General features: G+C 36.9%; 3 protein-coding genes across 11 annotated transcripts in view; 2 read left to right on the forward strand and 1 right to left on the reverse strand.

The window, feature by feature from the left end:
* Window positions 1-212: 212 nt before the first annotated feature.
* LOC103716556 (P-loop containing nucleoside triphosphate hydrolases superfamily protein) lies at window positions 213-17,871 on the forward strand. Of its 5 annotated transcripts, none has more exons than XM_088718657.2 (17): window positions 246-535; window positions 765-848; window positions 3,109-3,165; window positions 3,294-3,367; window positions 4,831-4,864; window positions 5,671-5,729; window positions 6,491-6,605; window positions 6,713-6,750; window positions 9,493-9,590; window positions 9,766-9,821; window positions 11,742-12,006; window positions 12,243-12,358; window positions 13,248-13,304; window positions 14,226-14,291; window positions 14,927-15,001; window positions 16,939-17,062; window positions 17,528-17,871. In XM_088718657.2, exons 3-16 carry the CDS (start codon window positions 3,163-3,165, stop codon window positions 17,029-17,031), a joined length of 1,149 nt encoding a protein of 382 aa, XP_088574783.2. In that variant the 5' UTR covers window positions 246-535; window positions 765-848; window positions 3,109-3,162; the 3' UTR covers window positions 17,032-17,062; window positions 17,528-17,871. The 5 variants fall into 5 exon arrangements, with proteins under 5 accessions (XP_008802820.2, XP_008802817.2, XP_008802818.2 ...); XM_088718658.2 differs by having other exon boundaries at window positions 16,966-17,062; XM_008804598.6 differs by lacking the exon at window positions 3,109-3,165 and having other exon boundaries at window positions 213-535; window positions 6,547-6,605; window positions 6,717-6,750.
* A 783-nt stretch (window positions 17,872-18,654) lies between these two features.
* Window positions 18,655-20,747, forward strand: LOC148714413 (uncharacterized). Its single transcript, XM_088718660.2, has 6 exons — window positions 18,655-19,215; window positions 19,337-19,490; window positions 19,604-19,828; window positions 19,933-20,137; window positions 20,229-20,310; window positions 20,418-20,747. The coding sequence occupies exons 1-6, from the start codon at window positions 18,802-18,804 to the stop codon at window positions 20,607-20,609; spliced, it is 1,272 nt and encodes a 423-aa protein (XP_088574786.2). The 5' UTR covers window positions 18,655-18,801; the 3' UTR covers window positions 20,610-20,747.
* Window positions 20,748-20,813: 66 nt separating this feature from the next.
* Window positions 20,814-27,828, reverse strand: part of LOC103716554 (uncharacterized) — a 32,148-nt gene continuing 25,133 nt past the window's right edge. For all 5 annotated transcript variants that reach the window (XM_088718655.2, XM_008804594.6, XM_088718654.2 and 2 more), the window contains 3 exons: window positions 26,656-26,904; window positions 21,407-21,508; window positions 20,814-21,298 (listed from right to left, as the gene is read on the reverse strand). In XM_088718655.2, coding sequence (XP_088574781.2) covers window positions 21,149-21,298; window positions 21,407-21,508; window positions 26,656-26,904 — 501 coding nt within the window. In that variant the 3' untranslated portion in view covers window positions 20,814-21,148. The remainder of the gene's footprint in view (window positions 21,299-21,406; window positions 21,509-26,655; window positions 26,905-27,828) is intronic.

The raw sequence follows: 27,828 nt of genomic DNA on the forward strand, positions 1-27,828 counted from the left end.
TGTTAGTTACCAAACTACTGCTGGCTGGCTGGCTAACGGTCTCCTTAGCTTCCAACCTACCGGCTTTCTCGGTGGTACATTTGTAAACAATCCGTAACTACCGTTACATGTAAGCCAGAAAACAACGCATAATTCCACAAATTATTAACTATCTAATGTACAAATATCCGACTAAGTCGGGGAGTTAAATGTAAAATATCTTTGTGGCGTACGTTACAGAAACAATCCGTAAAATTCCAGAAACCATCGACTCGCCGTGCAGTTGGTGCTGGGCACCGTCGAACCCCCGAGAGAAACCGAAAGCGTCCTGGAAGAGGAGAGAAGTTGAGCGATGAAAGAGGCATCATCGGAGGGAGAGAGCTGCGAAGCGATCCGCAGCAGCATGCTGGGCCGCAGCCTCAGCGAGATGACGGGGAAGGTGCCGTCCGCCTTCTCCCATGCTCCTCCCCCGCGAGAATCCTCGTCCGAAGATAAGAAGGAAGCCGCCCCCTCGCTGCCCGCCCGAAACGCCTCCTCCAAATACGATTTCGTCAAGGTTAAACCCTTGCTCCGATCCTCCACCGCACCCAAAAGAGCAATCTTTGGGTGCTCTTTCTTGGATTCGGGATCTTGATGTGGGGTTTGTCGCTATTTGCTCGTCAATCCTTTCTTTCTGTTTGGAATCGCGGCGATTTGGGTATACGGCGTTCTGTTGAGTTCTTGATATGGGTTTTATTTGGTTTTCTCATCAACTCTTGCAATTTGCTTGGAATTTTGGCGATTAGGTGAAAGTATGGCTTGGGGACAATGCAGATCATTACTATGTTCTGTCCAGATTCCTTCTCAGCAGGATGTTAACTGTAACGAAGGTTATTGCTCTTTTATCAGTTGATTCTTCCTTATTTTTATGTAAACTTATGCTTGCTTGTTCTGTGGAAATATTTATCTTGTTGGTAACCTAACTCTATAGTTATTGGATTGACCCTCGCTCTTTGTTTAGATTCTTTAGGGAAAAAAAAAGATTTTCGTTTAATTTTTCTTCGTATAGTATTTTGATTCTTCTATGAGTTGATTATCCTTGTAGGTAAAACTTTTAAGAGAATTTTGTGTGGTCTAAATTGGTTACTTCACTAGCAGGTATTTTAAGACTGCGAGAAGCTTAAGTCCATGTATTTGAATGTCCTTTAACATGCGGTATCAGCCTGATTGAGTTTGGAAGTATCTACTGGGATCAACTAGATGTTTGTCTGTTGTGTTGGAAACTGGATCTGGTGCCGGCATGTATCTTTTGGTTGATGTGTTTTTGATGTTTCATGTGAACTTCTTGTTTCTATTTAATTATTGGATATTAGGCACTATATCATCCATCGAATGTTGCTAACATTCTTGAGAAATATATTCTCACCAGATTCTATTCTGCTAAGTCCATTAAGTTCAAGTTTTCAACATATTTATTGGTGTGATCTTCCACCTTTTTATTGTTTTATATGACCTGGCCTTGACACAGTTTAGTTATGTTCTATATTCTGAGGGAGTAATCCCTTCATCTACTTTTCTCTAACTTAATGCTTCCATGCTTTTTACAAGAAGAGAATTTGTATGTTAGAATTATAAAAAAGGAAAAGACAGATACCAAAACCTATTCTAACTTATTTGAGTTGTTGAGTGATCCTATATTCAAGGGACACTGCACTTTTGAAATGAAATATCCAAACTCGTCTTGTGTAAACTTGAATTTGGAGGGTTTGAGAGGAACTGAGCATTTTCTAATGGTGAACAGTCTTGAGAGAGGTTCTATTGTCTTTGGGTGGTTTGCATATGTCCTAGATGGCTCTGACTTGTATTATTCCTTGCAAAAATGGTACATTATTGGATAAGCCAAGCTATTCAATGCTGTATGATGTAGGTGGATACACGATACACCCCCAATAGCAAACATGTATTCCTGCAGTATATCACATGTTATTCATGTCATATGGTGTATGACTTCGATATGTATATTAATCGTTCATTCTGACCAACAATATGACATAGTGTTATTTGTATTTGCTTTCACTATTTCCTTTCAAAATTATTATGCAATATGCAAAAATAGCTCAAGTGTCCTGCAAACAAATTTTTGGGTTGGATAGATGAGTAGTAGATTAGGCTACATGATTTCTGGTTGTAGTTGAAGATGGAGCTTATAAGATACTAAAGGAAATGTTAAATTAAAGAATACCTACATAATACATGTTCGTGCTCTTGTGTGCATGTGGACGATGTGTGTCCGTGTTGTGTATGCTTGTGTACATGCAAGTCTTGGATTCATCACATTGTTACCAGGCCTTGTGTGCTTGCATGCATGTGATACCACCATCTACAAGGAAAATAAGCCATACTTGAACCCAGCAGAGGCAAAGGGAAAGTATCACTTCTATTAATATCCATCATAAAAGTGTGATTACATCCTCTCGTGGTAGTGATGGGGATCCAACATCTTCATCTTTGCCCTTCGTAGCATTACAAATCAGTGGCATGTTCCAGGGAAAGACCCATAATTTGACAAGATAGCACGAATAACATTGCCTTTTGGAGTGCAAGTCAGCTTACCAAGTAAAACTAACATGTTCTTGGTCCATGGACAATAAATTTTTGATAGATGATTGAGGTGGATTTTGAGGCTTGAACTTTTGTGTCCTTTAGCTAATTGGAGTCATTTTGAACCCATGATATGATAGCTTTGGTTATGTCACAATTCTAATCTATTTGTTGTATAACTGCTTTGAAATAGCTTGCGTGTAGGGTCACCTCAATATAGAGCATGAAGGAATTTAAGTCACTGCAGTCCTTTTTGAAGGCAAAAGAAGTCAGTTTTTCTCATTCTCCTTTTGTAGATCATGGGACTGTTTTTCCTAGCATGTACAAGAATTATGCATGTTAATAGTGCAGTATTCCTATTTGGGGGTTAAGAAAAAATGGGGAGAATGCCTGGTGCTTTGAACTTTGACCTATTCACTGTGGCCATGACGCTTGTTCTCTGATGTTATATTAATATTTGATATGCATAGTTAATATTTGATATGCATAGTTATGTATTCTGCAATTTAAAGATGTCCATTATGTCCGTACATTGCTTGCTACATGAAGACTTTTTGTTATCTGAAAAGGCTTCTTCATGAGGATGCACTTCACTGAGACCTCATGGTACAAAATCATTACCTTCTTGCTTTTCTTGAAATCTCTCTTTCTGAAGCTCATGATAATGAGCTAGCTATATCATTATAGCCTGATAACAGAATTTAGTAATTTATTTCTGGACTTCTTTTTTCCAGATTCCTAATCATGTTGCTATCAAGATTGCGCTTGAACTCAAAAAGCTGCTTGTAGACAATAGCCTTCTTGATGTGTACGTTATGCACAACCATCTCTTTTATCACTAATCAATGAACTTTGATAACTGACATGCGCTGCATCAATTTTCTCCCTTGAAGATTTTGGGAAAATGTTCTCAGTTGCTTCATTGATATTTAGCAAAGGAAGCATCACATGCTTATACTTTTTAGAGATCTCATGTATTTTCAGGTCTCAGAATGTAGAATTTGACAAAAAAAGTTGTATGTTATAATTCTTTATTTACATTGGCAAGATGTATGTGCATTTGGGTGTTTAAGCATGAGGATGTGCTTGAACATCTTGTTCTCTTGCTGTTGAGTACTTCATCCTAGAAATATGTGAACCTACCATGCCAAATCTTGAACAATATACATGCAAGAAGTATTTTTGTTCTTTATATATGTCAATATGCATATATTGTAGTTGACTTTTATTTTCTATTCCAGATTTTTGCTATAGAATTTTGTAATTTTAAAAGCTCATGTTTAATCTTTAATTGCCATATCAGATAAAGAATTCATAAAACCATCCAATATCATGTGTATCCTCTTAAGTTTGCTTGTTGGTGGTTAAGTTTAACATGAACTAGATACCTTGTATGACAAAACAAATACTAACAATATATAGCACTATTAAGGTAAATAAATTATAGAAGAGCATGGTTCTATGAATTCTGATAAAAAAGAATCGAATACATTAATAAATATAATAGGATCTGAACCATTAGGCAACTTAACGGGCATGATACAAAACCATGGGGCGTGTGAGTGAAAATAAAAAAAAAGGCTTGACTTTGATGCTCCATATTAATATAAAACAGGTATAACTCAATTAAGCCTTAATCCCAAACTAGTTGGGATCGGATATTGAGATGAAACAAGTACAAAAGCAAATTTCCAAATAAGAGCAAAGCCTCTCAAATTTGTAATGTTAAGCTTCATGTATTAGGTTTCTTATAGTTCTCACACTACACTAATGCATATGTGCATACACACACAGAGAGGTTCACTAGATATTAGCATTCTATATAATGGTAAATCAGAGCGATACTAATGTTATCATTGTTAATGGTTATAGATACTCAATTTCAAAATTTAGGATTCTAGAGGGATTTTTGTTGGTGGTGATCTTGTTATGTATGAGAGGGTCAACTTTTATTTCATGCTTGACATGGTTTCTTAAGTCAATTAAAAGACTCAAAACAACGTTAGCATTTGTATATTACAGATAGTCATAGCATATGTTGGACACGACCGGACATGAAGACTGCTGCACAGAGATAGATGATGATAGCTTGCCAGGAACAGAGTCAATGTACTTTGTTACTGGATTCCTTGTGAAGATTATTAATCATGTTCTTGGAGTTGCACTTGAATCTGTAAATTTGCTTATTGACTGCGTCCTTCTTGCAAGTATTACTTAATTTTTGTTTCGGTATTTATTGATATTTCTTTCTTATTTAAACTATTTTTGCAGTTCACAATCTGATTTGGAAGCTAATTTATTCAAGGTATTTCCTCTCAACAACTAATCTCTGTTTGGCTTTCGATGTTTCAGCAAACGAAGGAACTTGGCTCATTGCATCATAAAACATTTTTGACCTCTAAATTTCTCACATTTTAGATTGTCACTGTTGCATGGCACGAACCATAACAATCAGTACCATGAACCAACAGTTTCTTAGAAATAGCATTTGATCTGTGTATTATCTAAATTATCTTTCCCCGGACCCATTTATTTCTTAACAGTGCAGAGCAGTTCATATTCTTGTTTTCTGATATATGTTTATTCTTCAATAATGACTTTCATGAGCCTTATACCTTAGCTTATTTTAGAGGGAGTTTAGCACAAATTGGTGCTATGTTGTCTTAGAAGGTTTTTCTGTTATCTATTCATAAGCGTCATGTTACTTTCAGAAAGATGTAGTTAAAGATCCATGTCTTACAATGATACTGTCTGAAGGTGAATTATATGGTTCACTTCTATCTGGAACACATCTGATCCAAATATTTTAAATTGTTGCATGGAAATCAGTTGAAATTCTTTTAATTTGCTAGAAAATGAATTCAGATCCTTACAGATATATTGTTACATTGCTCTGTGAGAAACACTACAGTGGAAGTAAAAATTGTGGGCACAACCGGATAATATCAATTTCAAGCTAAAGAAGATGCTGTATCAAGAGAATGATCCTTGACCACAGCTAACCATTTCTTTTGTGCTGCATTTAAGTGGATTTTTTTCTTTTTTAAAATGTATATCTAAGTTATGGAACTATTTAAATAATTTTAGCTTTCAATTGAGTTCCCTTTGCAGCTTATGGAGCGACGGGGTTATGGAGAGGAGTACATAAACCGCTATAAGATGATGACTAGGTAAGTAAGATATTTGATCAGTAGATGCAGTGCATTCAAAATTTTCTGGAGATCAGGGAAATATAATATCCCGGAGCATGCAAACTCTTGTAGAAACTGTACTGGCTAGATGCTTAATATCATGAACATCGGTTATAACTAAATTAGTTAGTTCTCTTTGTAACTTATATAATACTTCTGTATTTTTTTAATTTGTTTTTGTACAAACATGTTCATATGCACCAAAAGTTCACTTAAAATTAATTTGCTATTTCATGCTTGGTACCTGAAGATGCTTCCCTATATACTTAATTTTAAAGATCACCATGTGTGTTGGATGAACATACTTTTGACAACAGGCTGATGTGTAGGCCATCCGGTATTGGCTGCCAAGGATGAATTCAATATGGGCAATATGGAATCTCTTATTACTTAAGTATATATATTATCCTTTAGCTGCTAGCATTGTTCTGTGTATTTTGTCTAGTCTATATGCTTTGTGCATGACTAAATAGATCCATTTGAATATTTAAACACAATAACTAGCTTATATGTTTCATGACTGCATCATAAGTTATTTGAACAAGTGTCATTTTAAGAATGCATGTAATATATATCAATCTTCACTGTATTATGATTACCTATCTGTAGATTTTTTTTCCCCATTAAAATGTTATCCTTGTTGAGATGCAAATTTATAGTTTGATCGATATATTTAGCTACAAAGAACCCCTACAGTGACCTGTGTTTCCTTTGTTTTTCTTTTGGTTATTGTCTTTTAGATTTCATCACCAAAGGGTACCATTGGTTATTCTCGTTTGCGGAACTGCTTGTGTAGGAAAATCTACAATTGCCACACAACTAGCACAACGACTAAATTTACCAAATGTTTTGCAGGTATGTCACTTTTTTTCATGAATTTAACTGGATTTTGAAGTCTTGATAACATTTCTGAGAACAAGTAGAATAGTGCTAGTAAAACAACTTATTTCTTTATCACACAGACAGATATGGTGTATGAATTATTGCGCACATCGACGGAGTAAGTGATCTCACAATTTCTTTTGCCAGGTTCATTCCATGTGAGATTTTCTTATAAAATTTATTCATTTTCCTTCCGTTATCTAATCTCTGACTAATGGACAAATGGGTGTGAATGCTTCTTGTTTTCCCTTTTCCAACTGCAAATATCAACTTCTTGCAACTCTATATCAGAAATAACTCTGCATGGTAGGTATTGGACTGATTATATTAAATTCAGTAATTCACTAGTAAGGAAAATAGCCCAATTTATGCGCTTAATAGTCTATACCTTAAATTATAGTATAGATACACTGTAATTTGAGTGTACAAACTTTAAAATTTTTAGATATCTTGCAAGGCACATATGAGGTCAAACCACTTAATCCCACTATTGCTGAATGACAACATAATATCAGTTACAATGGCTGGTGACATCTGAGAATTGAGGACCCATGCAGGTGAATGTTTGGTCCCAAAATGCGAAGGTATTGAGTACTTAAGATAGGCCAAGGAAGCTGATTAATAACCTTCCAGCTGACATGTCCTTTTTGCCCAGCCCACAACCCATGTGCTTGGTGCTATAGCAGTATGGACTCTTTCGTTTTGGAGACTGACCACGAGCTAGTCGTGGTATTTGTGATTGAACCCTTTCCTTTGCGAGGATGACAAGGCTAATGAGTGTGTGAGGACCTGTGTAGGCATGAGTTTATTCCCACATTTGGTGTTCATTGGAAAGGACTGGGGTACTTGGGCCGAGGACCCCAATCAATAACCTTCTAAGCTAGCCCTTCCTGGGCGAGGTCCTGGATCGTTGCTACACGGCCTTTGCTACCTATGTTATTTATTGACATCTACGATGCCTATATGAACAACTATCTTTTATGCATTTTGACTTATACAATGCTGATAGCAGCTATTATGTGAGACTGTTGCCATTTCAAGATTTATCTATTGTTTGCTTTTCACAAAATGATACAATAAGGACAAGTTTTTCTGACACTGATTTAATTTACAAGCCATTATACTGATGTTATGACATTTATAACTGAATACTAAAACTTAATTTCTTAAGTTTTGGCCTTATCAGTCCATTAACCCTTAAGGGTTTCAGCCTTCAGATCATCATGAAAATTGGAGATAATGGAATTATTGAAATCGTGCTTCCCTCTCATCCAGGCTATACGTATATACACACACATATACATATTTTTTATCATATACATACATACATGTAGTAATGAGTTCATATATAGTGCACAATGGGTATATGAAGGACTTTGTACCCAAAGCAAAAATCAATGTTGGTGGTTGAAAAATGGGATATTTAAACCATTGGATAGGGTCTAGGCAACTTAAAATGCCAATGCAAGAAAATTATATGTTTGAAGACCCCTATGCATCAAAACGCCACAAGATCAACACACTATTTAGTGCCATTCAAAGTATATATTTGGGAGGAGTTGATGCATAGGCAAGAGGTTTTATAAACATGATTTTTCATACGTAGGCATTCCAGATCCTGTAGATTGCAATAATGGTTTAAATTTTAATTTTGCAATTCAGGTCATAGAAACCTGTAGTGGTTGCAAAGGCCTCTGTTTACATCGTGCGTATATTATGAAGTCCACAAAAACATATATATATATATATATATATATATATAGACACACACACACACAGTCCACAGATTAGAATATACAAAGACAAACTTTAGCAAAAGTGAAGAGTGCATAGCAAGAAACTTGAGTGATTACATGGAATAGGACCCAAGGGTCGTTATCTTCAAGATTATGTAGTGTGAACTATAGTGCACCAAGAAAAACCACAACATAGTAAATGTGACAATATGTGGATCAAATCCCATGTAATAGCTTATAATCATTATCCAGTGGCTGGGAAGATCAATTCGCACAATCTTGAAAATGTTAAAACGGAACAAGAACTGCTTTCTTCTCCATATCTCAGAGTAATAACCTTGTCAACAAGAAACTCTTCATATCTCAGCATCGGAAAGTTCCAAATATTTCTGAGTTTCCTTTTGAAAATGACAGTGTCCTGAAAAAGTTCTGGAAGCTTATAGTGAATCATTATTTTATGGAGTTATTCTTGAGTGACCATTCTTTACTGGCTATTAATTGGTAAAAACTTTGGTATAAACCAAACTTTAAGACACTTAAGGAAAATCACAAATGATTCTTCTGTAAGCTGGTATATATCAGGTAAACTCGCTAGTATTTGAGCACTGCTTTAAGGATGATGCTAAAAGCTTGAAATTAGGTAACAAGTTTTCTTCTTTATACTCATATTTACAGATCATCTATTCATCATATAATAATTATTTTTCTTCTTCTTTTTAGTTTTCTTCTCCATGATTAGACCCCTGGATCATCTGTTGATCATACAAAGACTGAAAATTATGCTTATTTGTTAAGGATATTACCTTAAGATACATGCAAAACAACAAGAAATTAAAGAATTTTCTAAAAAAATTAAGCAAAGCTTATACCTTGTACACTTGCATGTGGTGCTTTATCTCCAAAAAATACAGCTTAATGATATTGTTACTTGTCTCAGGACCTCCTTACTGGAAGTTATAGGTCTGTAATACTCTCTATTTTGGTGCATCTGTGAGCTTTAGCCAAGCGGTTATAAACTGGACAACTCTAGAATCATAGAAATGCTCCAATGGAATTACATACTATTTTGCTTTTAAATTATAAGAACCAGATAAAGTTATGGTGCCTTCTAACTTTTTGTGCAGTGCCCCATTAACATCCACACCAGTCTGGTCTCGAGATTTTAATTCTTCTGAAGAACTTATTACAGAATTTTGCAGGGAATGCAGGATTGTTCGTAAAGGTAGTTCAGTGATTTTTGTCTATATCTATCGATATTTTACTAGATTGATGTTATAATTTGTGAATGCCTACATATGTAGAAAGTGGTTCATGTTTGAATAACCCATATAACTGTTCAGTTTATAAATTTTGGCTCCCTCAACCATGATTAAAAGCTTTTTCTTTGTATGCTTTAGGATTGGCTGGTGATTTAAAGAAGGCAATGAAAGATGGCAAACCTATCATAATTGAGGTGTGGTAGTCTAACTTCTATTGTTAATTTTTAAATTTTTTGCTTCCCTGCACTCATGTTTTCTTATGCAGGAATATAAAGGTTAAGTGCAATGTGTAAAATTTGTGGTTGCACATATGAACTACAATATTTAAGAGTAAAGGGCACCAATGGGCTTCCTCCAGTCCTATTTTAAAATAAAGGGGAAAAAGAGCAAAAAAACACTATGTAAGAGTAGCCATTTCAGCCACAGGATGACATTCATCAGTCTTGGATGTGCTAGATATCGGCTGTACTCTTCTATGTCGCCAGATTATTTTCATGTTCCCTGCAATTTTAAGTAGACTTCTATATGCATATGATAAATCTATTTAATCATATGAAAGAGTCTTCACCTTAAGCTACTTGCAAATTAAGAAGCATGTCCCATAAGGGTTTCTAGTTGCCCTTTTATATCAACTACAAGCATTTCATATGTTTGTGTTTGTTACTACATGTACAACTTTTTAGTACAAAATCATCTATAAGTAACATATATGAATTTCTTTTTCGCTGTGACATTGTCAACATGCTCATGCAGTTGATTTTCAAAGTTATGTTTTTGATAATCCAGGATTCCCTTTTTACATCAAATAATGTTGGAGTTAACTATTGTTACATGCTGCTGGACATGCTAATATATGAATCTTTTTCTTTTGAAGAAGCTTTATCACTAAAATAAACTAGTTTTCCCTTATTTTTTAATGCCATATCAATATCTTGGAATGTATTTGATTAACCAACTGAACATCAAATAAAATTATATGATGGACGTGTGTCATCAAAACCAAGAGATAATATCTTATCAGTCAGCCAATAAATCCTCCATTTTCAGCTGCAAACTTTGAGGTGTACTTTTAATAGTCAGAACTTCTATGTTAATGGAGGTTAGTCATGCATCACTACTAGGAATTATTGACTAGTTAGACTTCGTAATCATAAATGGGAAATCTCACGAGTAGTTGATTTTATATGGTTTGGAGGTACAACATTATGCTTCTGATTACTAACCAAGGAAATGATAGTGAGTTGTCAGTATACTTCGACATTAATTTAATTTCCTTTTTTAGATACACCTCATTCCATGAAGAATAATTATAAGGAAAATTTAGTGCCTAAATATACAAAAATCAGTTTGATAATGTCCAAAACTGCGATATTATGGTGGTTTAGGAATTCGAAAAGTAGAGTGCAAGCATCAATACCATATGTAATGCGAACTCTTTGGAGGATATTGAGCTGACTCTACGGTGTTGCTATTGTATAGCTAAAAGCCCACCATATACCCAAACTTCTTCATAATCTTTTAGAATCTAAAATAAGAGATTGCATCCATTGAACAAGTGTCCTCGTTAGTTCATTAGGGACAAAACCCAATATCTCAAACAATAAAGATTATCTAAATTTACAGGTTTGCTATCAAATTTCTTTCTAAAATCGATCTCCAAGTTCGAGACCATCTCAACAGATCAGTGTAGATTCTCTTCAAATTTACAATATAGCCTTCATTTTCAACACTTAAGATGACCGTTTCTATATATTATCCCATATCATTCTCACTCCACCAATTATGTAGTTAGAGGTGCATTAACCAAAGTCGGGTGCATCTGTCATTGGGGGATGACCAAAACCTATAATCCCAATCTTTTCGTCACTGGGTGGATTCACAGGTATCCACAAATATTCTTTCCTCCTGAGCCAGTCACAAACAATGAACTTACTAAGTTCTATCAACCCAATCAACAGTCTTTATCTAATCAAGTTGGCATTGGTTGGTAATTCAATTGAAGTTTTTAAGTTCTTGTGCAGTATTTATCAGTCATGAATTATTATTTTAGATCTTCTTTGGCTAATTCATTGTCATTACATTGACTGTGTTTTCCACCTATATTCTTGTGGCAGGGTATACATTTGGATCCAAGTATGTATTTAATGGACGAGGAGAACAGAGAGTCAGTAGACACACACAAAAAGAACGCAGAGTGTGGGGCTTCGAATGATATCACAACAAATATAGAACATAATTTAGGAAATGCTTCTGGCATTGAGAAACGCCATTCCACAAATGTGGACCACTCTGGAAATAAGAAGTGTTGTCCTGAGATGGAAGAAGCTGGGGAGGGGACATCTGCTTCTGAAACTGGGGGGACATCTTCTAAATCTCAAGGTTGTCTTATGAAATTTCTGTGAATTTAGAGTGTGTTGATGATGGATTTCAGTCATTATCTATCTCAAATATGGAACAAGGCAGAAGATTTTTTTTTTTTAATAAGATGCTTTTGTCCAAAAGTTAATTTGAACTTTGTTTTTGCTAAACGTTTTCCCTATATCTTGCAGAACAGAAAGACTGATATCTAAATTTTTTTTTGCTATCTTCTGAAGTATTACTTTGCGACTTTCCAGGTGAACCTAATAAAGAATTAGACTTAGAAAGCAGTAACTCCATGAAGAAAGAAAGATCTGCTGCTGAACCAATAATCATACCTATAGTTTTGAAGATGGTGGAGTTTGATCACAAGGTTTGGCTTTTTTCTGGTTTGTGATTGAACATATATTATGGTAGTGCTTATATTTTGATGGCTGTAGCTATTGCTTGTTGGATAGTCAGTTACACTATGGACCATCATCATGCCATCTATTAGGATCATGTTTGAGTCTTTTTAATCATAAAGTGCTTTTTAACCATTTACACTTTATGAAACTTAATCCTCTATCAAGGTAACAACTTCAAGTCTGCTCCCACAAGTAGCATCCAGTTCTTCATTTTGTTTCCTGGTCTCCTTCTCCTTTTGTTCTTGCCAACTGAAATTTGACCTGCCTTTATCAATTCTCCATCACTTTATCCTCTGCTATTGCAGTTCTTGTGCTTAAGGTGCTCATGTAGTCCTTACATTTACTAGTTACTCTGAATTCACCTCTGCAATCTTATCTTGCTGTGCTCATGTAGAATGTTTGATTCCCTACTACATCTTTTCCCATCCGCTTCACCTTGTTTTTGTTTTTGCCTTTCAAGGTGTGTTGCCATTGGTTTGTAGATCAATCTATGATGTTTGTTTGTGTAATTCAACAAAAACTTATGAGCATTTTTGCGAATTTGGGATTAGGTAGTTGACTGTTTAGATGTATTTGGTTTGACATATTATGATGGCAAAATCAGTTTTTTAGGCCCCAAGCTGTTAAAAGTTCATGCTAACATTTTATATTTAGTGAGCAGCTATTAACTATATTGGGCTCAATGTGATTGTGGATAGCATAGGGCTTTCAACTTTTAAATACTTATGTTTTAGTTCCAACGGTAGTGTGATTTCATACTTGTAAGTATTTGATACATATTTGTAGATATTCTCTTTATTCTCTATATCTGGGTAAACATATTTTGGCTCCTATGTATCCTTTTTTTTTCTGCAGGCATTACTGGAGGAGTGGATCGCCACTAGAGCATTTGGGGGTAAAAGTCTCGTGCAGGTATGTACATTATGTGTTGCTGTTATGGGTAAATTTAATATGCAGTCATCTTTAGCAATGCATTTGTCCACCAATTTTGATCCATTCCAGTTTCTTGCTCCATGATGAACCATTTATGTGACAAATTTAAAATAAATCCATATAGGGAATTATTTATTCCAAGGAACACGTCAATGGGTGTTTGTGAACAAATGGAAAGATAATTTTATTTGGCCATGTCAAACTATCCTTCGTCATTATAATTAGTTCTTATGGTATAAGCTGTCTAAAGAACAAGTGATGGGTGCTGTGGGATTTTATCGTTTGTACTTACACATCATATGGTTGAGGTCAGGCATCAATTGTAACATCAAGCAACCATGATGTGGAAGAAGGAAGGTTTCTATTGTTTCGTAGTAATAGATTATGTGGTGATGTTATTTTGGTCCTTTACTATGTATATTAAAGATGCTGATGAACTTAGGGTCGAATTAGTCAGTTAACTATATATATTCTTTTGGTTTCGAATGAAGAATGAAGAGTGCCCCTCTTTTTTCTTCCCTAAATCTTGGATTTTGAAGTTGGTAAAGACCCAGGTGAACTGAGTAGATATTCCACAAGGATTCCTGGTTTATTTTCTTCTCTACTTTAACCTGTGATTTCAACACATACCTTAGCAATTACACACTTTAAGCTCTGCATGAGTTGCAGCCTGACCTGTGGAGTATGTCCTCTGAATTATATGGTTCATACTGGTTCAGGGGAACATATTGTAGTAGCTAGAATGGATAGTTGATTATACTTTTCTATGTCAAGGCTTACTTTCTTATTTGATTATTTATTATATTGTACTTCATGATATGTAACTTGAACAGAAAAGCAAAAAAGGAAATTAGCTATATTTAAAATTTAACAGAGGTACTTTTTTTCCTTGTTTTGCAGGATCAAAGTAAGCTTATAAGCAATCTTAAAACTATTCAGGATTATCTTTGCTCTTTTGAGTCACAGGTACACTTATTTCTTCCATCCAATGTTATATGCTCAGAAGTGTGCTGTCATATGCAATTACACATATATTTTGATTATTCCAATTTTATATATTGTGTATGGTGTTTGAGATGTAGTGCTTGGATCTTGAAGTGCATATCTACTGATTTATGTTATTGTAAGTTCTGGTAGAAAATGTTGTTAAGGTTCTTAGAGAATGCTGTATGATGTCTTACAATTTGTAGACAATCTGCTTTGAAAAGTACATTTTAATGGTTCATTCTATAATATAATTCTATTATCTGCACAAAGTTTCTGGTGTTGCTGAGTTGTACAAGATTTGCCTTGGCCATATCTGGATCTTTCCCTGAGAACGACCATCTCACTGTAGCTTTCTGAATCTAAATGGACCCTTGAAAATATATTCTACAGCAACAGATATAGGTCCAATTTAGCAATTGGGAAACGTTATGTTCTGTTGGAAATGTTTTGTTCATTACTTGGTGCTCTATTTGATATCGCACATTCTATACAGTACTAAATGTCATTTTGGTCTTGTGCTTGAACATATTCCAAGAGAAAATTTTAAAAATCAAATGCATTGGAAAGCAGAGGATTCTTTCTTTTTTTTAATTTGCCTTTGATTTTTGAAGCAGGGATTGACAGTGGCTCATATTTCTGCAACGACATTTCCTCAGACACTGGATTGGCTCCACAACTTTCTTCTTCAGGTATTGTAGTATATTGAAACACTATCAGTCAAAAATTGTTCAACCGTTCAAGCATATATAAGTGCTTGCGTATGCTATATGTTCTTATGAAAAAGAGCAATAAATTTGTTCTAGTTGACATAATAAGTCCCTCAAATCGACTAGAAGCTTGACCAAGATGTACTAAATGTATCACTTCACGGAACCTCAAGATCTGGACATGTTGCAGGACAGAAAAAGCCATGTGACCCTTTATTAACATTCTATAGGGACATAATACCTTCTTTAGGAGCTATTAGAATCAACGTGTATTACCTTAATATTATTTGTTTGATTTGCTGAAATAGCCCCTCTACCATGTGGAACCAATAGGGACATAATACCTTCTTTAGGAGTCATTAGAATCAACGTGTATTACCTTAATATTATTTGTTTGATTTGCTGAAATAGACCCGCTACCATGTGGAACCAACCTCCCATAATCTCGGGAAACCACCTACTTTAGGCGATTGTAATAATATTAAAAGTTAAAGTGGCTAGTTGAGTTATTTCCCTGTCTGCAGTCAATTCAGTAGCTTGATACCCCAGTTTTACTGAAAATATTACAGATAAATATTGTCAAATTTTTGGTCCCCGCAATATATTCTTTTTGTTTGGGTTTACTTGACCAAAATAGAGCTAAAGAAGAAAATATGTATCAAGTGGAAAGATTAGTTTGAGTCGATGAAGAAGGGACACCAACACATGATACAGAAACAACACAATACAATATGCTCACATGGCAAACCTCAGAAAAAGTAGGATATGATACGACTGGGATACAACAATGAATGTATATATTTATATATATATTTATATATTTATACATGTGTATGAACATATACAAGTAGATATGCTCATGTATATGTTGTAAAAAAGCATCCGTAAAGCATAATGGGCTATCAAAATAATGTAGAAAATACTTTACAAGATAATAACAACTTTTACAAGTTCATCATGTAGTAATCATTCAAATATTGATCGTAAACCTTACATCGTATTTAAGAATCTAACATCATAGACTACAAAATTAATCATTCACTATTAAAAGGTTAATATCAGAAAAAGAAAGAACATGTCTTGCCCCTCATTCTTTGAGGTAGCAGGGAAATACCTCAAGTGTATCCAAGAAGTTTCTGGAGTATTTTTTTAATTTTGAAAAATATGATATCAATATCCAATAAATATTCAACATGAACACCTTATGTGATTTGAAGTCGTGCTTCCTAGATCTGAGTTAAGGATTTAGATATATTTTTTGTGGTAACTGGGGTTCACGTTAATTCCTTTCATCAATTATGTACTGACTGTTTTTGAAATAGTAGTGTGCAGATTTTTATAATCAATGAAACTCCTTGATAATTTCACATCAAAGTTGTTTTATGCAATGGGAACCAATGAAGAATAAGCTAATGATATTTTATTGATGTTTTTTTCTCTCAAATCAGTAGTTGACTATTTATCAGAGATCTTATTTTCTTAATAATTCTTGCAATGTATTTGTTATGTGCATTCATTGTCTATGTCAGAAATCACAGCCCATTAATTATTTATTTTCTTTGAATCAAGTAATGTGTTGGTTTTAAATGTATTTCCATGCTATAGGTGCTGGTTTATTGTAGTTGTACTAGTTGTGCTAATCTGGAGGACTCATTTAGTAGGGACATGATGCTTGTGTTCATGTCCAACTATTTTTGATTTGCCTGATGGTGTTCTGACATCGATATTTTTGCTGGTAGTCAAGCATGATATTTGTTACTTTATGCTTAATATATGACTGTACCTAGCTTATGCTTGAATGTACCATGTACATTTTCGTACAGAGAAGGGTAAAAAAAAATCACTTTTGACTTGAAGTAGTTAGGCCATCTCTGTACTGTTCTTATTGTGGCTGCTAGCACTGCATGACATTTTTACAGGAACTTACGTGGATTTTCCAACTTCAGTGCATTGAAAGGGGTGTTTCAGCTGCATCCTGCAGAAGTGGCAAGCCACCGGCAGAGAAGAACTAGGCTAACAATGCTGTTGATCGGGTCACAGCAGGTACAAGAATAGTAATTGCCACTAAATATTCCCTAGCATCCAAGAAAAAAAAAGTTGGTTGGCAGAGATATTGATTGCCATTATTACCTCAAGTTAATCTTTAAACATCCATAAAACGAGTAATGTCTTATGCCTGCACATTTGCTCGGATGCTAATTTGTTTATTCTTTTTTCTCCATTTCTTTCAACTGCATATTATTGCAATTTTGTTAGTCCACCTGAGAAATTGATTTATCTGGCATTGAAAGCAATTTTCTATGAACTATCAGAAAAATAGGTGTTTCAGTTTTTCACAAAGGCTACCTGCTCCACAAAGATGACTTTTGGCATATCCTCTAAAGTTTGCAAGTTTACTGGCGAAAGTATTTTAAAAGAGCATCATTGCATAATTTTATTTGCAAGCAATCAATAATATGAAAATATTTAGTCTCTTGATGACAATTGCTGAATTTCCACTTTTTCTAGATCAACGAAGGTTGCAGGGCTTTGTAGACTTCATGTTTGCCACGTTCTTATGCTACAACGAATCTGGGATCCCATCATGAGGTGCGACAGGTGTACATATTGGCAGAAATTTGACCTGTTTTCTTTTGTGTCAGTCAATGTTGGTCCATTCTCCAAGTGCTTGATAGTGGGAAGGAGCACAAGAGTTGGTTGTTTCATATTCAGTCTGCCTAGATGACATGTGATACTTGTCGTGTCCTCTTTGTTTGATGTATATTTCTGGTGGTGTACCAGATTTGATAGTAAAAATGTATCTCTCCTGAAATTTTTTATTATAGTGATGGAATTCCAGTGTTTATTACCCAGATAAGGTCTGCAAGCTGCACAGCATCAATCCTGGTAAATTAGACGTTTCTATCTTAATGTATTATTAGCTAAATTCAGAGATTTTCACATTGGTATTAGCACCAATTATGCTGCTGATTGGATCTATAGAGGCAAACTGGTTATTTGAATTTGGCAGATGAGCAGTAAAAATACATGGCTGATGTCTAAACACTCCCTCCCCAGACCCAGAAAATCGGGATTGCATTTTCCTTCAGCCGTGTAGATGATATTGCGTTGGATATATTAGCTAAATTCAAGGAGGACCTGTTTGAACGCAGATGGAAGATTTTGTAGTCTGCCATTTTGCAACACATCAATCCAATCCATATCTGTAAATGGCTTTAAGAACCAATTAAATTTCTATTGAAATTCTCAAACTCTGATCAACAAAATGTCATTCATGTTCTGCGAGAGCTCTGTATCGTCGTCATTTGCGTAAATAGATGGACGAGAGCTTGAGGAGGTCCAAGGCTTACAAACGTACGAGATTCCCTATGCCAATCACGAACATTAGAATAAATACCACACACCTGGAACATCTACGAAGCAACAACTATAGTTCTTTACACCAGACTGGTAATGTGTGCGTGTTTCTCAGAGATAACAGATTGTTAATTGTATTAAACAAATAAATTTGGGTTTTTCGGCCTTTCCAGGAAGGCCGATGTAAGCTGTTCGCCTGTTCACCCTCAATATTTACATGTTAGGTCCAAAGTGTAGCCGCGGTAAACCGTTTACCGTCTGGATTGAGATCTTCCTCAGTCTATATATAAACCCTCAAGACCAGCCCCCAGTCTCTCTCTCTCTCTCTCTCTCTCATCCCTCTTTCTCTCCCTCTGAGAAACAAGAAGAAGAAGAAAGAAGTCATCTGTACGTCCGTCATCCAAGAAAAAGAAAGGACGAAGAAGATGCGGTCGTCGCGGCGGAGGCAATGCATGGACTACATCTCTCCATGCAGCAGCAGCAACAAGAAGAGGCTGGACCTCCTACTTCACCATCCTCTCCACTGGTCCAACACCAACACCACCGCCCACTCCGACGACGAGGAGTCGCTGCCCTCGGCCACTGCAGCCAAGAGCTCGGACCAGATGCTGATGATGATGGCTATGATGATGGGGAGGGAGCGAGGGTCGTCCTTCGGGAGCTGCGGCGGGGGTCTCAGCAGCCTGGGCTCTCTCATGGACCACTGCCCGCCGACTCCCTCCCCGGTCTGCAGCCCGGTGAGCTCCCTCTCCTGCACCCCTCCCTCCGAGCTCTGCTGCTTCTCCTCCCAGGTCTCCGCCACCGCCGACGACCCCTCCTCCTTTGCCACCCCTAACCAGGTCTCATTTCTTTCTTTCCCTCTTCCTTTCCAAGAACCTTTCTTTGTTCTTGTTTTCTTGACGTGCGCTCTCTCTCTCGCGGGCGCGTTTTTTTTTTTTTTACTTTTTGGATGTTTATTAGAGCTCTTGCATCATATCTAATGATGGCAAGAAGTCGGCATCACTCGAGGAAGTGGTAGGAGGAGAAGAAAGAGAAGAGGGAACGAAGGTGGAGCGCAGAAAGGCCTCTTCCAAGACACCCGACCACCCTTCTCCCAAGAAAATGGCGATAAGAGGTGAGTGGGTTTGCGTTCATCGTTTCTTGCTTTCTTTTGCCTACTTTTGCTTCTCTCATGTATTTTATTACCTGAATCATGTTTTTCTTCTCTCTCCCCTTTCGTGGCGGTAGGGGGTGAAGGTTCTTCCATACAAGCCCCCGCCCCAAAGCCCAATCACAAGCTCAAGTCTATAAGAACGGTGCGGCGCCGCTTCCCTCGCGAGCGCAACGATTCTTTGGAGACGAGCAAATGCAGCGACGACGGAAGATTGCCCACCGTCAGCGAAGAGCAGGAGGACAGAGGGCACAGCAAGAACCGGAACCACCTTACCATGTCTTCTCGCTTGTCGTCTGGTGGTAAGACGATCAATTCCTCCAAAATATTGTGTTTGTTACTCTTTAAGATTTTTATCTGATTTGGGTCCCAGAATGTGAGACTCTGTGATGGAATTCGGGTGCAGACGATGGGTATTATACCGGTAGCAGCGGCAGCGGAAGCGGCGACAACAACTCGGACATGGAGAGCATGATCGAGGAGCGTCTCGCGTCGATGACCCAGGCATGGGAGAGGCCTTACCACGGCCTCGCAGCCGAAACCCGAAGAAACGGTATGGAGGACAAGCTAATGGCATGGAAGGAAGCCAGAACTATGAAGCTCATGAACAAGTATATGCTCTCCTTTCTTTGTTTTATTTTTTTCCGTAGTTCTATGTGACGTTTTCCGGTTCCGGGGCTTTAATTAGGTCCAAATCCACAGGCTTAGGAAGGAGGCGGAGGCCATAGACGAATGGGAGAAGAAGCAGATCACTAGGGCCAAGATGGACATGAAGGAATTTGAGGCAATAACTTGTACCTGCTAACGGTCTATTTTCCTTTTTTTTTTTCTTCTAAGAGATGATAAATATAGAGTTCACGGGAACTCGCTTGGTTTATGACAAATGAGCAGATTAAGCTGGACAAGAGGCGATCAAGAGCAATGGAGAAGATGCAGAGGAAAATAAGGACGACGCAGAAGAAGGCGGAGAAGAAGAAGCTGAAGGAGCAGGCAGCTGCGGCCAAGAAAATAGCCACCGTCAACAAAGCATTCGACAAAATCTCCAGCACCGGAAAACTCCCCTGGATGCTGGTTTTCGTCTAACCATGACTTTCAGCGCACCACACAAAATGGATCCACAGTTCACCGTCCTGCACCATTTTCTCTAAAATGAAACATTAATCAGCCGTACATCAACAAATTCAGATATTATTGTATGCCTAAATTGGGAAAAAGGTCTCGTGCTGCTCAAACGAATCAGAACTTGTTCGAGAGCATCTGGAAAGCTTTTGACATAATATTAACTCATTTTTCGTCTACAATGAATCATTTAAAATTTATATAATAAAAAAAAACGATTCTTTTTTCAACCCAGTCGTTACACATTATGCACCTCTCTAAGTTCAATTACTTCAATGCAGTGCCAGTTCAGATTTGATTTATAAAAACACCACCACAATCCCACAACCTCAAGACAGGCTGCACAAATTGATGACTCTAAAATGGCACCAGCACCAGAAGGGATTCATTTAATTCATCTACTGTACAAATAATCATCACCAAAGCTACGCTGTCTGAAGAACGTATAGACATTTTCATTTCATGAAATCGTGTAAACGTGGTTTAACCTTGTCTCTGGTCATTCAGTGGTTGCCATCGGGAATGCCACTGGAGACTATACCATCGTCCACAGCTTTCGGCCCACCACAAGATCTTGAAACTGATTCAAAAAGCTTTTCAATCTCTGGCGCGCAACGCGTGAACGACCGGTTCCAGAAGTTGTACCGAGGATTCTGCATATATATGCAAAGGAGAAATCAGGAGGCAGAACATGGCACTTTAAAAAAAAGATATGCCAAAGCAGCAGACGATGTCATCTGGCCACAAATTTCAGAAGGTACCTTGATTAGCTCAATGAAAGTGATAAGCAGACCCCATGGATGAGGGCGGTTAACTATCAAGCGCTCTAACAACACCCGTGTTATCTGCTCCTGGATGATGTCCTGCAATCATACAAGAAATGAATGTGTTTCCCTAGACTTGGAACTTAAATTGACTCGAAGCAATGAGGATTCTTTGCAACCATGGGAAAAGTAACAATAAGAAGCTAACATCTTGCAATATGCCATTAAGGCTGTCTGGCATGAAGAAGCAAAGCACAGAACTTAATATACATGCCCAGCATAACGTTTTGCACCTAAATCTTGCTCATATCGGATTACATCCTTATTAGTACAAGGATCTTCATGTAACAGAATAATTGTCAAATTGGATGGAAGTAACAAGAAGCCACTAGCACACAAGCACCAAACAAACACTTGATGGCTATTTTAGACAAATTGAATGCATAGTGTCATATGGATAACCTTTGCCATCAGCACAAGAGCTGTTATTGGTGTCAATCTTCTTTAAGCAAACTGGAGCTACAGTAAGTGATCTTCCTAATGAAATGGATTTCAATGACTGTTAGTTTGATCCATGGAACATGATTCCTGTCTAACTGAATAGCACCTCACCTGTTGTATGACAAGATGGCAATATCTCATCTTAAATAACCGACCAGAACCCTAAACCGCTGGCTTTTCTTGCAGCCATAATTGGCCTCCATGGTCAATAAAGCTCTAGTATATTACACTGCTAGCCTCCAACTATTCAGCCATCCAGTAAATATATCTTACTACATCATGCTAAATATCAGCATCAGAACATTCAGCAAACTTTTGGCAGAGTCTCATATGCACCTCTCCAACACCTCATCATACCACTTGCCAATGACAACATTTAGAATTTCCAATGGCTAACATCTATCCACTGTCTGACCTGGATCGCATGACCACATTCATCATTCGTGGTTGAGCTAGTAAGCATGTATGCAAATGCAGTTAAAGTACTCAAGCTCCTTGGTATTAGTAGGTAATCTGACTACTGGAAGATGAAAGTGAATCTAAGGGTTATTACTCGGTGGCTTTGATTTACACATCTCAAATCATGATAAACATCGTTGTTTGTAAAAAGTATAAATAAACACAAATTACCCTAGACTCCTATGTTTTCATGTCAAAGAATTTCTTTGTTGCCCCAAAATCTCAACCTTTCGATTCTTTGCTAAGTCAGACAAACACCTTTTTAAGCTCAGGTTGCCTGATGCAGTTAACATGTTACTAGAGTTACAGATGAAATCCTCTTCAAGTTTGTTAAGATAAGGAGACCACTTATACAGAAATATATTCCCATTTTTACCTACCTAAATGCACCAAACCATTAAGTGACATAAACCTATAAACATATTTTCCTTGCATACAAGTCAGTAGACTTCTGAAAGGATCATAAAAATATACCAATGAAAATGCTGCCCTCAAGATCACCGCGTAAAAATGCCAGCTCTAAATCACGCTGCTCCAACTTCAATTCGTTCAAAGCCAAAGACTCATAGATCCTATGTATCAAGGTGTGTTTGTGTGTCACCACAGTACACAATTTTGGTTTGTTTACTCCAGCTGGTGCAACCACTGAAACACCATGCCTGTGTCAGCCCATTAGTGCCTCTTCACACTGACATATTTGGAAGAGGTTTCATGTCATCCACAGCAGCCTTCTTGTAATGTTGTTCATAACCACCACATTGATAATCCTCCATATTCTGAGTCAAGGTGTATGTTACAATGCCCTTAACCTTAAATCCAGTAGGTAGCAAAATTCCTGTTGGGTCTTGTTAACGAAGTTCTTTTATCAACAGAATTCTAGATTCTGTCTTCAAATTAGGTTTCTGAAAGACAAGTTCTTCACTTTCTTCTTACCACCGGAATGTGCCCTCAGCAACACTTCACTGATGATAAGAAAAATAACTACAACTAATCATGCATCATGCATCATCTATAAATACACTACCAGTTCACAACATCCATAATTGTAATTAATAACCAAAAGTATCTCTGGTTGTTTGACAAACTTGTATTTCTTTACCTCGTATACATAACTAGGAAGATGCCATTACTCCTCCCAAAGGTAATCTATTTAAATTTAAATGGACCCAAGCAAGATAACCTTAAATTTTAGAATGGTCAACATGCTAAAGGAATCATACCTCTACCCAGGGCCACAACTGTCGAGGTCTGGGTCTAGTTAATAGCTAATCCAGACATAATTTGACCAACCAAAAAAGTTCAAACGACCCACACCTGTATCCTTCCCAGTCATTAACTTTTAAGTTAAACACATGGGTGTAATATGGGTTGGATCAAGTTGAGGTGATTCTACTAATGTTTAAATCGAGTTTGGTTGGAAGGTGTATAGCTCAAATGTGGGTTAGTTTCAAGTTGGAAGCCCAAAATGCAGAATAAGCTCAGGTTGGTTGATAAGCCTTATTATTTTTGTCAAAAAAATAGTTAGTGCAGGCTCTTTATGCCCTCAACCCAAAACCTGATCTGAACTGAAACCGGGTTTACATTTTCCATTCCAACTCAAAACAATTAAGATGCAAGTTAGACCAACCTCACCCAAATAAGAAGTTAGATTGGTTGCAGGTTGACCTATCCCAAATCCTTCCAACTTCCTAATGTCCAATGCTACAAATGTTGATCCACTGCCAGGTATGCAGCATGTAAGGCCTACCCATTCTTGATCCAAAGATGACCCACAAATGATCTGGTCCATTTTGAACCAAAATCATTTCTCAGGCATGGTCTGAAAATATTGACCTGTTTCAGAATGGATTGGACAAGGATTCTTGAGTGCCAAAACCAACCCAGAACTAATAAAATAATTTTGCCCCCACAATCATACTTGAATTTAAAAGACATACGTTCATAAAAAAATATGTAGGTAATCGCCAATTTTTTTTGATAACAGACATACTGTTCATAAAAACTTTATGTAGGTAAATGACAATTTGTTTAATGACAACTTATATGTGATTGGTCACTGATGTTATGTCAACTGGGTTCTTATTTTTGCCTACAAGTTATTATTGTTGTTCCAGCATACTGGGTTTTTACTTGTGCCTGCAATTTATTATTGTTGGTCCAGCATGATGCTTTAGATACGATTAAGAAACCCACCTTACCAATGTGTCTTATGATTGTGTTCTGGGTTATGTTTTAACCAAAGTCAACCAAGAAATCCTAAACAACCAATAAAATAATTCTAAAACCATATCCAGTTCAACCTGGATGAAAGTAGATTAGTTGGATTCAAAATCGATTCCACCAAGGATTAGAGTACCCATGATAGAAGGTTATCAGCACAAATTTTTGTACTACAGTTGTCAGCCAAAATTAACACAAGAGCATGTGCCAATGTGCATCATTTCCATATATATTGATACAGGTTGATTTGTAGTTCTACTTAACATTTTAAACCTGTGCCTTCCCATGTGAATAGTCGAAACTCTTATATAATAACATTTTTCTTGTTTAATGAGGATTCAACTGTTTGAAGACCCAATCTGTAGATTTTTTGGGTAGAGCCTTAGCTAGAAAATGATAAGATGTCTAATCAATACAAGACAACGGTGCATAATATAAAACTACTAACCATTATCTTATACAAGCCAGTGTCCAGAAGCTCATGATTTCTCAACAATATGTCATACAAAGTGGCTTAATTTGGATTAGAACTGCTTAATGCTCAAAGATCATTAGCATACCACAAAAGGTGCCAACCAGCCTGCTAATTAAGCCACTTGTTGGTTGTACCAAAGACCTGGGACTGATGCCTGCCTTCATCAAGATTGCATTGGAGCAGCTGATGTAGCGATTTTTTTTCGATCGTGTCCTGAATCAAGACGTAGTCATCGAGCCCTATCATAATTTTTTCATGGCGCCGAGAAATCCCGTCCGTCCGGTTAAGGCAGATTATTAAGCTCGAGTAAAGTGCACGAACCAAAGGCTCCTCCTCCTCCTACTATTGGGTGGGTTCTAATGCCACTGGAAAGGTCTTATTTGGTACAGAGAGACTTTCATCAGGCAGAACTTGGGCTAGACTTTGGTTGGGCAATGGTAAGCGGATTCGCTTCTGGGATGATGTTTGGCCGTGCCACTCTCCTCAGAGATGCATGCAAGAATTTTTCAAAATTCACACTGTTTTCATGACCTGATCAACTTTATGAAATATGAGGGAGGGGATATTTTCACAAGAGCAGCTCCCATTCCGACCTTTGCTACTGCTATCGGGTATGCACTTCTAAATTAAGCAGTTGATGCCCTGATCCCGGGAATAAGAGAACTTCTATGCCTCCGAAAAAGAAAAAAAAGAGAAGCATATGCTGACCGTTGGACGTTTTTAATAATCGTATGCTAGGCAAAAGTTTTTGCACTCTTTCTCCTCAAATTTAAGTGGGTTCAGCCATGTCTGATCAGGTCATGCCCAATTCTACAAGCAATGTAATCTGAATAGGGCTCAGATTTTAATTTGGTTAATGTCTCATACAGAGTAGATTTGTGTCCAGCCAGTACCTAATCCACCTGCACCCCTACCTTGCACCCTCAAGTGTCAAGCCATTTTTTCCTGAATTTTAATAATACAAGTAACAAATAAAAGAATTCTGTAAAGCTGCATATTGCAAGATCTCAAGCATCTGCATGGAGAAAAGTACAGTCCCTGCAAGATCTTAAGCACCTGCACTACTCGAGTGCTCTTTGATAGTGTATTTCAGAAAACCAGGCATCATGCTAACACATAAGGCTGATGCAGGCAGAGTGTAGTGCTGCACCATGTCAAGTTCAAGTGCCTAGAAGTGTTAACACTTTAGAATTCCTAAAAATTAGAGTACTCATGTAAGATTGAATGGCAAACCTCCATAATGATCAGATCTTACCATAGAGAAATGTAGTAGTGAGACGATGAAAAATAAAGATGAAGTCAAGAAACAGTATTGCGTTAAATTGACCTTAACCTCAATACTAATTGAAAGAGGCTGAGGCCAAATGGTGCTATGATCCTGATAGTATGTAATCTCTTAATTTTTTGTTGTACTAAAGTTTACAAAGCATCATTGTGTTCATCTTCATGCAAATAAAACTATCAATTAAGCAAAACTTTGGTGATGCCTCACAAGCTTCTACAAGACTATAACCATATAAAAAACAATCATAGAATTTACGTGCTAGGAAAAGGAAATGAATGCTGCAAAAGATGATACAATCGAACTCACCTGGCTTGCCTCTGCAAATAAGTACAGAAGGACAAATGAGAAGTAATGTGTATGGTTGTTTGGGTAGCGCAATTGGTTGGCAACTGCATTAAGAAAGAGGTAGCGACCTTCTGTATCCAAGTTCTTTATTAGGCTCTGGAATATATCCATAGCCGCTCCAACTAGAAAAATATCCATAGGAGGGCCATGAGTTATCTGTTGCGCAGGTGCATGCTGCGAACTGGACTTGCTCTGCAGTTGTTGTATAGCCTACAATTTTGGAAAAAATGGTGTCAAGCAATAACACTTCGAGTAAATACCTAAGAAACTGTAAAAATTATAACAGATAATTACTTCCAAGTTCCATTATTATGCACCAATACATGCTCATCAACACAAATACTGTAAAAAGTAAAAACTATCAATGGTTAATAACAAGAGCTGTTCGATAATTTATTGCAAACACATCATATGCTAATAACTGTAATAATGAGAAAACTCTTAGAAACCACTCCAATAAAAAAATCCATCAAACATGATAATTATGTATACAACAAAAAAAATAAGTAAAGGAATTTTCTAAATTTCAATTCAATTACTTCACTCAAAAAGAACTTAGGGCTCGTTTGGTTCGCGGGAAAAGAAGGGGGGGAAAGTGTGGTCAACGGGAAAGTAATGAGATGCCTCTTGTTTGGTTGGAGTTTTCAAAGGAGAGAGAAGGGAAAGTTGTATTCCCATGGGAATGTGATTCCCACATTTCATGGGAAAGTCTTTCCCATGAGAAACATGGGAAAGTTACTTTCCCATGAGGCGGGAATCACTCCATTTTTACTTTTTCCCAAAAAGTCCCTTCAACATTAAAGAAGCATTAAAGAGGCATTAAAAACCTAATTTTTATTAAGGGCATAATAGGAATTATATATAACTTTCCTAGGAAAGTGGATGGTCAACCAAACATAAGCACCTTGGAAATTTGTCACTTTCCCATGGTCAACCAAACATGCCAAAAGTACTTTCCTAGGCATCCTCTTCCTAGGAATTTGTTTCCCAGGAATCATATTCCTAGGAAGAAAAATGCTTCCCGCGAACCAAACGAGCCCTTACAGTTAACTAAGGATCACCTCAGTAATTAGGCATGCATCTAGTCTAAAATTTTCTTACGATGTACCATAATGAAACTATCAAGTATTGACC

This window comes from Phoenix dactylifera, chromosome 3 (genome assembly GCF_051530095.1).
Source record: "Phoenix dactylifera cultivar Ajwa chromosome 3, Ajwa_hap1_PhDact_Kaust_v1.1, whole genome shotgun sequence".
Classification (NCBI taxonomy): domain Eukaryota; kingdom Viridiplantae; phylum Streptophyta; class Magnoliopsida; order Arecales; family Arecaceae; genus Phoenix; species Phoenix dactylifera.